Below are 12280 nucleotides of genomic sequence, written 5' to 3'. Positions count from 1 at the left end.
AAATGAGCTGATGACTTCTAAGGCCAGTATAAAACTGCTTGCTATCGACTGATTAACAATTAATGATAAGTGACTAATTGACTGATATATTATCATGATAATGTACTATTTAAAAAACCCCGATTGACAAATGTTAAGCACATACAAACGAAAACATACCGTAATTTCTGTTGCTTCTCCCTTTCTAATCGTTCATTCTCCAGACGAATTTCTTCGTCTAGACGCATTTTTTCAGCCAACTCCTGCTTTCGTCTATCAAGTTCTGCTTGACCTTGTCGAAAATTTTCTCTCCGTTTATCTTCAAAACTTAGAGCTAAAAAGACATTTCAAATTCATACACACTCAACATGGAGGAGAACTGTAAGCAAAAAGTTAGTTTATTATTATGGCATGAATGTTTTTATTTAATATGATCATAGGAGGAACTACGGAACCGATTGTTGTCATATTTCAACAAGATAATCATTATGAGTCTATAGCTAAATTATTCTGCGAACACTGAACAGGCAGTTAAATAATGCCATAAATAATTGTGACATAAAAATATAACGTACTCCGTTTGAATATATGCAAAATATAATACTTTGTGGGAATCCAGTTCCAATGATGTTAAAACGATTGGTTACACTCGTTTTTATCTACGACACTGCTTGGTAACTAATAAGTCACCTAAAACCTATATCCAGGTCATCTAGTGCTGCAAACGAGATCCTATTAGTTACTTGTTGGGACTGGAAATGTCTTATTGTATGAAACTATAACATGTATTATTATGCTTTTAGATAACACACCAACCAAGTAACCGCATGCGGCCAATAGGCTAAACGGTGCAACATGAAAAACTTCATAGGCCACCTGTTGCGAAATACATTTATATAATTGTAGGTGACAAAAATAAGCCCCCGTAGAAGAATTAAGTCACATAATTAACCATAATAGTACAAGCAACAATAATAGCAGTTTAAATGATTAACTGATAATAACTTCAACAGAGAAAGCAAATTATGATGCTATCAAGCTTTAGAACTTTTACTTAATGTTAGGGAATACAATATTTCATCAAAAGACAGATGATATCACTAGGACATTCGGAGAGTGTTGTATTTCGTGAGCTGGATGATTTAGTTGTGAAGCCGTCATTGTTCTTTAGTACATCATCAGCAAATACCTAAAAAGTAAATATATATTCACAATAATGTTTCGAGAGACGATGAGAGTTTCACAGGTAAATAATCCAACTCAGAGAATATAAAACCTTCAAAATCTTCATTCTAAACAAATATCCCCTATCATCTAATTAGTATGTTAATTAAGCTTAAAAATTATCATCGTGAAAACACTATTTCTAGATTAACATCTGATAAATGTACCGAAAATAGATCATACATAAATGGATATTTTAAGAAAAATGATAGTGATTTCGTCCTACATTTTTACTAAGTTTCCTCTTCAAATAATCAGACTTCTGCGTATTAATGAAAAATCAGACGGCATTGATTATTCTGCTTTCGAACACACAGGAACTGCGAGACTATCACTTCATTAAAAATACAGCTTAGAAATAAAAAAGAGTTGAAAACATTATTAACATTATGTCAGAATGAGAAAAAAACTTGTTCAATTGCAAAACAGCGGATGTAAAAATACTGATCGTACATGATTTGTTTTCCTTGGATTCATTATCTTCTTTGGCAGTGACGCTAGGAGATGTGTGTCCAAATGTGCGCTGATTTTGGGATACAGAATGAAGATTCTTATTAATACTTTGTGTAACATATGAAAATATTAGGCAACTAATAATAGTAATAAGAACGAAATTATTAGTTATCGAAAAACCAAGTGAAATCGTAGGATTGTTCTTGCAAAAGTAAAATGGTGATGGCAAATGTCTGGCAATTAAACTGCTTTGATGTATATGGGTAGTCTACATAATGGTTTAAAAATTATAGCTAACAATCCGTAACGTGATTTGATAAGTAGAGGAACGATGTTTCTTCGTTCCCTAATAACAAATTGCTATCTAATAAATAATTCATAGTTGGACCACGGAAGCAACCGAAAGATCTGATTCCCTAGCATATACAGTTGGTGTTTCTGTCTTTTGAAACCCACTCGCTTGAAATTCGTAGATCAGTTTGGTCAGTCTGATTACGTGAGTCACTCTCATAGGCTATTAAAATAATTGTACCATCATAAAACGGTTCACATAGGCTATGGATTCATGAGGTAACCAGTGTTTAAACATCGAATGGTCACTGGCCCCCACATAAATGTAAAATCTGACGTCACTCAACTGTTTTGTAGGTGCACCTCGACAATATAATAACCCACACACAAATAATCGCAGTTAAAAATGAAGAATACAGTACTACAATAAACAGGTTCATTTCATGTCTTAATATTGTTCCAATTTTATATAAATTATATTTCAATCTCAGTTTTGATCTCTATTTTACTCAGCAGCTCTTTTCTAATTTGTACAATCATATGCTGCCAGAATGATCGGTTCATGAGAGCTACCACACAAAACGTTTTTTTAGTGTAACTAGTTTGATGACAAGTGAGGTATTCGAACTCCTCACTTTTAATGCCTAGATTCCTATGCAAACCGAACAGCAATATCTGGCCAGTGTTGCCCCAAACGCTAGAGCCAAAGCAAAATTAGTTGGATGGTTCCCTATTGACAACCGTTTAAGTTCTGATACTCAGAGGTTTAACTGAAATAAAAGGTTACTGATATGAGGAACGGTGTTTTACCGTTGTTACTTTTTACAGTTTAACCAAGTGGAACACGGAAGAAATAAAAAAATTAATGCTAGGTCTAAATGAACAGCTTTAATTTTCCCATTTCTCTTGAACTTTGCATTGCTGATATCCTAAAAACAGATTTGACGGAATTTTTTGGTGGTAGAGTAGACAGATAGGATGACGATAATATTTGAATGTGAAATGATAAACAAACTGTACAAATGGCACATAAGAATTTAGCAACCAATGTCTTCATCGACTGAGATGGTTGGGTCACGTGTTACGTATGCCTGAACATCGATTACCATGACGCGCAATGTTGACTAGTGTGGGGGATGGTTGGAAGAGAGTTAGGGGCGGCCAAACCAAAACATGGCATCAGTGCTTGAAGTCACTAACTTCTAGTCTGAGCCATGTTGGTAGATGCAGACTACCTGGTTGGGGTCCGCGTGACTATCGTAACCAATGGTTGGAGACTCTGGGTGACATGGCTCAGAATCTATCACAATGGCGTAGGTGTATACACTCTTTGTCTTCCCTTAAACCTTGAGATTAAAATTGCTTCATAACTTTTTTCTTTCCTATACTATATCCTTATATACAACCTTTCTTTATATACTACCACCACTAAATTAATTACTTCTATGAATCCGGTGTTCATCTTGTTGTGCTAACGAGGTATGGCAACTTGGACCGATGCATATATGTGCCTGGTCCTACGTTGTCGCTGACTGACTGACTGGTGTGGCCTGTAATTTTAATCATCAATATGTTTATTAATATGATAAGGTTGGTGTTCGGTGCCAATATTCTTCCTAGGCAGCAAGATTTTCGAAACAGTCGAGATGTTCGTGTACTTGGGTAGCTATAGGTGGAAGACAATATTAACTGTGTGATTCATGGGAACTTTGGTTATTATTATTTATTATTGAAACATAAATATTGGTACGAGGCGGAACCAGATATATATGCGCAGCACAAATCTCATTTGATTTGTGTGAGAGCTGTGATACTACCCAGGTGCCCAAACGGAAGCAGATGGTTTTCTTAGGGGGCCACACCCAGAGCCTTTGACCTAAAGGTCTGATCCACAAGGCAGTGGAGCATCGTGAGGAGATGCAGTCCCATGGTAGCCGTTGACCAACAATAGGTTCATTCGCCATTCGTTCCATCAAATTACTGGAGCCCATGTGCACCATTGGTTTGGAACCAGGGTTTTCCAACTCCCCTAGGTGAACTTTCCGTGTCCACTGGCCCGGTTAAAGCGCCGGACATTCACTTTTTGTCCTCTCGATTTCGTAAACAACACCCCTGCCACGAAAAGGCAGTGAGTAAGACTTCCCTGGAAGAGGGAAGATCACGACATCAGTCTACCTAAAGGTGGATGAACATGCAGACCAGTAATGCCAATAGTTCTACATCAGTTTGTGAAATGTCTTTAGGTTGAGAATATCTGACAATTCCCAGTCTTAAGACGTCATTGCCTACAAAGGGTTCTTTGAATTCGACATCAACATCCTGTAAATGATACCGAGGCTTAACAATGTGGGAACGTACTACTAAGATGGAGGAGATTTACGTAAATATCATAAAAATATGATATATATATAGATATATATACCGGTTGATTTGATGGAAGAAGACCAGAAGGGAGTGTGTTTGGAAGTTGAGATCCAGAAATTGCTTTCTCAATTAAAAAAATTGCAATACAAAATTCATCGCAGTTTAAATTGCCATTTTTATTCAAATCTGCAAGATTCCTACAGAAAGAAAAAAAGAGTATATGATCACGGAATAAGCTGGAACTACATATTAAAAAGTTTAAATGTCTGTATAAATTCTTATATTGAGATTTTTACGTCAGTCGAATCGAAGAAAACATTGTGTATATTATTGCCAATTATTTGAATTGCTCGAAAAAACTAATGGTTGTCGACAATATTCAGTGTACATTTTTATACTTCTTTGGATTTGAATTTTCATGGACTAAACTTTATTCAATACCATTTTATGCACGATTTTGGTGGGACATTCTTTAGCATTACAAGCAAAGATTGATAGTGGCTAGCAGTGGGATTCAGGACGCGCGTTTCGTCCTCTTTGAAATGCGTCAGCTGGATGTACCTGGATCTTAGAGTTGATGTTCGCCCTGGGACTCGAACCCAGTACCATTCGCTTCAAACGCCAGAGTGAGCATCTACGCTGAGACACAGGTACATCTAGCTGACGGGTCCCACACAGGACGAAACGGGCGTCCTCCATTCCACTGCTAGCCAGTATCCATCTTTGTGTATAATGCTTGTAAATTAAGGCTATGTCGAGGCAATGCGCACAGTATGCACATATGTCAATAAGAGACTGATCAATTACAGTCCTAAACATCAATGGGAAGATTTAAACAAACAATATCAAGTGAATTTATTCTTTAGCATTTATGGTCAAATATATTGTCCCATTGAATAACTAGGTGACTGACGCATCATTGTTGTTCGATGAGTGTAGATGTCATTAACCATTAATTAATGCATTTATCCATTGCTTTCGTTCTTTCGCCGTCACCATTTGTATCCTAGTCGGATGGAATCCGCCTTTGGATACTTAGGGATTTTCTATTTCTAGTGGATAGAATAAACTAACAATAATATGGTAGTCACAAAGTAAAACCCCGTTTCCATCCGATGGTACAGAAAAGAAAGTGGTAACCGACCAGCCACTTTGTTATTCAGTTATATACTAATCATTCTTATAAATAATCATGAAGTATTTGCTAACTTTTATTTCTTTTGAATTTCCTCAGATACTTGGATTAACTTGGATTAAGCTACGGTTAAGAGCCAAACTCAGTAAAAAGTGAAACTACAAGGACATTTACCATCTGCAGAGCGAATATTTAACAACATAAGAATGGATTAAAAGCATTTATAGATAGATAATAGATGTAGTCACATTACCAGATATGAGCAAGTATGGGATTTGGAAGGCCATATTGTGAGAGGATACTTCTTGCTTCTACACCCGTGAGGAAACCACGTTTATTTCGATCATGCTGATTGAAAAGAAGTCGATAGCGTGGACGATTGGTTGATGTTATAATCCAATCCTGGTAAGCAGTAGATGCTGAATTAGAATCTTGCCCGATTGATGACACAGAAGACAGACCATTATTTCCTTATTTAGAGAAAACAGTAGTGAAGATAAGATTCCAAGTAACCACTAGATAGGAGTAATGGCAGATTACTATGATGATACTAAAGGTACACATTTTCGCAGAATAAGAGTATTCAATCAATCTGTACAAATTGTTGACTACGGCTGTTGCAGGATATAGTTACCCAGAAAAAAAGGTCATAAATTTGCAAAATGTTCAAAGTAACTTTGGGAGTATTTATATTTCGATGAAAAACGTCCGAGCATTTTGAATGTGAGCAAATCGTACTATGGATCGACTAACCAAATATGGTTGCAAAAGAAGTGTTTGGGATTGCCAACCCTAGAGGTATACTGACCAAGAACTTGTATACTAGATGGTACTATTTTACGACATAAAAGCTAAATGGTGAAGAGAATCTTGACAAACGCTTTATTGTATTGGATAAAAATATCAAAACGTAAGGTTTGCTAAAAGAATGAACATAGTCAGGTGGAACGATGAATATGTTCTCACACCTGAAGGAAACGATTTACACTGAACGTGACATGTCGGTTGTATTTATTCATGAGGTGAAATCCCGGTCATCGATTTAATATGAAGTGAACTTGTAAATTAATAAGGAAGTTGATTAAAATGTTGGGATTTTGAATAGAACCAAACATCACTGTCACTTAGTGTTTTCATCAACTTCGACAAGTTGAAAAGTAGTTTACGATCACTGAGAACTACATTTAAATTGTTCTCATGGTTAAACTTATAAAGGATGCATTAGATATAATTACCTGAATCGCTCACTAAGCTCAATGAGAGAGTAACACCTGATGTAATAAATGCGGGTTGAGGATCATTCTTGAGACCTGGAGGCAAAGTAGAAGGCAAAGGTAGACCTTCTAATGTTTTTTTGATAAGAAACATAGCTATCGAAAACTCTTTCTTGTCCATTTTTCCATCCATATCCATATCTGCAAGAGCCCTAGAAATATTCATGAAACCTAAGCAATATAACATACCATATCTGCCCCAAAACCATAACTGATAAACCTGATTTCATAAAGAAGACTCTTGCTTGATCACCTTGTGAACCACGTCTGTTTACAAATGAACACGCAACTTACCGGTTATATAACCACCAACAGGTTTAAGGAACTGAAATTGAGCATCATGCTTAACCCTGTCATCAGTCGTTATAACCCAACGGTCCCATTCAGCTAAAATATTACATTATTAAAGATTTAATCACGAAAATGTGGGAATACAAAAAACTCATGTTTTACACAACGGTAGAAATGATGATGAGTATATGTAGAACTAGATTTTGTTGTCGTTTGGTCCCTTTTACAGGATAAGTCTGTCTTTAAAGCAGTAATCAAGTACCTCTATCATACCGTAGATCTGCCTACATAATATTTAAGAAACTAACGGGATCTGACTAAGTAGTGTGTATCCAATTAAGAAACTAACCAATAACACAGTAAACGAGCAAATGATTTTGATGTTGAGTGAAGTTTCAAGAAAACGGTTTACGACTTTGTCTCAAGGATTGAACGTAATGACACATTTGTTATAAATAGGTAAGGCAGACACTACTTTTTCTCGGATGATATAATTTATTCCTAAAGAACAGGCTTGTGTATTGAGTTTTCGAAAGTGTTGGGGCTAGTACCTGGTCCCGAAAACCAAAGTAAGCAAGGTGGGGATCGGACATGTGACCAAAAGATTGAAAACCAAGCTACCTAAGAAATAGGGTGCAGCTCGGTGGTTATCGATATTCTGTAGACTTTATGAGATGATCGCGTCGCTAATTTTCAAGGAGCCATCGATACTGAAAGTGCAGAACGAGATTCCAACTCTAAACAAGGAGAAACAATGAGTTTGGTTATTGTTAGGATTCAAATCAGTTTTTGCGAATCATATAAGGCTTGTGAAACCTATGAATATGAATGTCTTTCTTATGACCCCAAACAAAACTGAAGACCATGTCAACAAAGCGTAGATCTGAAGAGATTGGGTATCATGAGAGCGTCTGTGTACATAAGGATGTATACTCTACATGAAACATAGCTTGCTTATCGTAACCACTGGAAAAAGCAACAACATTTGACAGGAAAAACTATGACCAACGATTTCTCAGAATCAAAATGACGGAATGTTCTAGGCACCCTTCAAGCCCTTCCAGGACATCTCACCGATTTGCGATTCACCAGTAATGAACAGATGTTCAAGTTTCAAGTCCTAAAGTTTAGCAACACACCCCACACGCGTGCTCCTAAGTGAAGTGGAGAGATCTTTTGAAAATCCTAGACTGCAAGAAGCGAAACAATCAAGTGATTTGGGTATTATTTAGTTAATCATATTGACATACACATCGGCACGGAAAGAAAGTACTAGTCTTCCGAACTTTAGTTAGAAGCCGAATATTGCGGGCACAAGTGACCGCGTCAGTTGACCACTGTGATGTAGTAAAACAACATCCAGGTGAATAAAAAACTGGACTTTTGTTCAGTTAAAAACCATGGAAGTCACAAAGATGAAACACATTTGACTGCTTTATTCGATCTTTCAGGTTATAATTACATCTCATGAACGCAGGGACTGGTGTTTACAGTGAATGAAATCGCTTATAATTATCAATGCCTCACTTTTATCTCGTGGACACGAATGTGAAAGAGTTTTGATTAATAGATATTTTCATACACATATCTGACTTTGAGAAATAATGGTTGTCTATTTTGGGTTTGAAGATGCCATAGGTATTTGTAGTTTCACGACACCTTTACCAGTAAGACGTTGAATTGAATCATGCACACCCGGTGAAATCAAAGTGCAAAAGCCAAGAAGTTCGAAGGTACATTTGACAGATTGTAAATATATTGAGAAGTGACTGATCTAAACTGACTAACGATTGCAGGACAAGTTGGGCACGGCGTCTCCACTTGTAACCTGGTGCGCATGCGTGACGAGCGCCTTCAGTTAGTTGAGTCCATTAAAACTAATCCGGATTCATTTGCCGCTACAGGGTCTGTGAGACTATCACACCAGCTTAATTTTTGCATTTCAAGTCAAATACACATGGTACAACTAAAATCTCACTGTTAAACAAGTTCACTATGGCATATTCTGGGACTTTGAAGAGCATTATTCCACTAACAAACTTTGACAATTATTTGTCCTGCAACTTAATTTTGATCTCATCAAAAACTTTAATAAACGACAAACGATGAACAGAAATTTTAAGACGGTATTCTAGACCATGAACTTTGATGATCCATGTCGAATGATTGGAGGCCTACTGGTGTTAGACGGGAGCGGTGTGACGAACCAGCTAACTTCAAACTCACACCTCGCCGTTAGCATCTAACGTGGATCACCACTTCGACGTATTAAAGTACTATGGCTGCTTTGAAGACTGCATAACAAAATGGGCATCATTAGTAGGAATGAGTACAGAAATGTTAGTGAGACGACCACCGCCAGTCCATGGCGTATGATGAACTGATGTGCGTCGGTCGTCCTTGACTTTAAAAGGGATCGATGATATGTTCGATATTCAGTGACTCAACTGCCGGATGATTTGTCTAGGGCTCAGTAACATTTCACTAGCTCTACAGTATATTTGTGATTGCAAGTTTTTTTATTTTGTTTTCAGCCTAATACATCAAAATCTATTGCAGCTGACAAGCCTATACGGAAAGATGGGGATAAGCAAAACTTACTTATTTACGCCTGTTACCCCTCGTCGAGGAGCATAGGCCACTCACCAGCATTCTCCAACACATTCTGTCCTGAGCAAAACTTATGAATTGCTATTTAATTAACAACAACACACAGTGGTAATAATCATTCGTGTTATTAAACACTGCTCACGAATTTAATATTGTTACATATGCGAGTGATTATGCTTGCCGTTTACAGCCAGAGTAACTGTTTTGAATGTACTGCTTGTCAGCACTAAAGAAAATTAGGATTCGTTCAAATGAATGATTTTTCGCGCCTACCTACTTACTTTACTTACAAATACTACCTCTCGTGGAAGAGCAAAGGCCGCCCATCTTTATTATTCATTATCTATATTAATGACGTATGTAATCGATTTACACTTGGCAGAACCTTTTTATTTGCTGACAAATCTAAAGTGTTATGTGAAGTCCGCCCAACCGATGGTCTACATATCAGCCATGCGATGTAGAAAGACCTGGGAAAGCCCTAAGGCTGACATCATGCATAATTTCTCTTTGTTTATACTAAAAAATCGGGCCGTATGTATGTTGTTACATTTATTCTGTAGATTTATTGTCCAGTAAGGTATTAGCATTACTATAATAGTAGTTGTAATCCCAAAATTTTAGGTTTGCCATTATGTAACTACCTAGTCCGTACGTTCTCACGTTGAAGTCACGCCATTCTCCTTGCTGACTCCTTGTACGCGACAATCAGCAATATGACGTTGAGTACTCTTGAACCATACTAGCGAATCTTAAACATAAATGATCGGTTATTAGTATCGATCGAGTTGGTAAGTTGACTATGAATACTAAACAACATCGCAATACAACACACGTGAGTATTAATCAATGGAATAATTAGATAATAGTTTAACACAAGTAGAAATAAACCGACTAAGTTAAAGTGAATATAAGAATTGGTGGTAGGCTGCATTTATTTAGTCGGTCTCACCAATGTTGAATCATGGTCTAGTTCCGTAGTACTACTAGAGTGATAAATCCAACTCCAAAATTGTAGATTTCGCTATGATGTGACTACTTAATCTATAAGACCTTGAGTGAAGTCCATATCGTTACATATCGACCCGTCCTACGTGACAATCAGTTATCTGATATTCAGTACTTCTAAAGAATGCATTTCAGCTTGTGATATAATAATGTACTCAATGTTGAAAGGTATGAGTTACAAAGAATGACCACACCCGCAAAGTTGAGCCTTAAATTTCCCCAAAAACTGTAACTACGGCCTTTGAAATCACGGCTCTATACTAGATATTCCAAGAACATCAAGCAAATTAGGGCCAAGTTTCCTTGATACACGCTGCGTCAGCCACTGGAGTAAGTTACCAGTGATTACCCGGTCACGTCAAAACCTTACTGAACTCAAATCTCCTTTAAACTGCTTTGTGAACCAATTCAGAGTTTCTTACATGCTGGGTGCGGCTTACATAGGTCAAGTTACATTTTATGATGAGCCACATCTGACCACCCTAAGCCTCAACGCCATGTGCTTTAATCGTTCTAATTTTTCAGATGCTTCGTATCAGTTTCTCATAGTTAACAATAAAACATGTTTCTTGAGTATTCTTTTGAACTCCACAACATATTGCTCAATTGTTGATGGCGTTGGACACATTGGGCCTAAGAGATTCCTCTGACCACGACCAAATAAATTTCAAGGCAACTAGAGACTACTTGGGTGGAAAACCAGAGACACTCAGAAACTGTCCACGAGAAGTACTTTCAACTATGAAGTTTTCAGTTTCTTCTTGTTTTTTTCCCAATTAGTTTTCAATTTTACTCATGTGTGTCACCGTCTGACCATTTGCATTCAAACCTTTACTCATCTCCTGAAAAGTATTAGATTCCATGTTTTCTGGTTTGTTTTTGCTCACTTACTTTGTCCCCAGAACCGTACTGTATTGTATGCCATTGTGAATTAGTTTTGTTGCTTTACCAACCGTCTATCAGCTTTAACTATCCGATTTTCTTGTTCAAGGTACTTGTAGGATTGGTATTTTCTAACAAGGTGTATAGCATAGAGCGGAGTTATGACATAACTGATGTCAACCGAATACCATAAAAGAGCTCAATATCAAAATAGGAGGGAGGGTGAAGTGACTGACCAACAAACATGATGAGAGCTATGGTTTCAATCTATCCATGTTTGTAGGGCAGAATATTTGATTGTCTTTGGCTTTTTTTTGACTGGCGTCGAGGCAACCATTCGATGATGTTGAGGTTGTTATCCCATGTTTACTGCTTCTTGGGCTCGTGATGTCCACATAATACTGGTTTTGTTATTGTACAAGTCATCCTGTCATGTGCATTTTCAGGCGCTTAAGAACGGCCTGACGGTTGGCATAAGAAAAAAATAGTAAATAAATAGAAAGAGCAACAAACAAACGCTATGGTGTTAAAGTCAAATTAGCATTTAAACAATTTACATCATCGTTAATCCCTTCAAAATCCGTAAACATCTACCCTAATTCACTTCCTAACTTTTCTTCCATTAGCTTGTTTTCTCATTACAATTCTTCAAACGTTGTATTTAGTTCCTTTGGTTTATCTGAACAATTTTAATTGATTAGTTCGAGTTTTATTCGCTAATGGACAAACGCCAACCACTTCCACTGCAAGAAGTCTTATGAATCACTTT

The 12280-nt window shown here is 37.0% G+C and overlaps 1 protein-coding gene across 1 annotated transcript in view; it reads right to left on the bottom strand.

The window, feature by feature from the left end:
* Window positions 1-11554, bottom strand: part of Smp_135790 (dynamin-associated protein, putative) — a gene marked incomplete at its 5' end in the record, with an annotated part of 63365 nt that extends 51811 nt beyond the window's left edge. The window contains 7 exons of the mRNA XM_018791120.1: window positions 160-313; window positions 4291-4508; window positions 5700-5916; window positions 6682-6872; window positions 6910-6973; window positions 7015-7107; window positions 11521-11554. Of these exons, the coding sequence (XP_018647352.1) occupies window positions 160-313; window positions 4291-4508; window positions 5700-5916; window positions 6682-6872; window positions 6910-6973; window positions 7015-7107; window positions 11521-11554 (971 nt within the window). The remainder of the gene's footprint in view (window positions 1-159; window positions 314-4290; window positions 4509-5699; window positions 5917-6681; window positions 6873-6909; window positions 6974-7014; window positions 7108-11520) is intronic.
* Between the last annotated feature and the right edge of the window lie 726 nt (window positions 11555-12280).

The sequence above is a fragment of the Schistosoma mansoni genome (assembly GCF_000237925.1).
Source record: "Schistosoma mansoni, WGS project CABG00000000 data, supercontig 0238, strain Puerto Rico, whole genome shotgun sequence".
Classification (NCBI taxonomy): Eukaryota; Metazoa; Platyhelminthes; class Trematoda; order Strigeidida; family Schistosomatidae; genus Schistosoma; species Schistosoma mansoni.
Note: the sequence above shows the minus strand (reverse complement) of the source record. Positions and strands in the feature narration are given on the sequence as shown.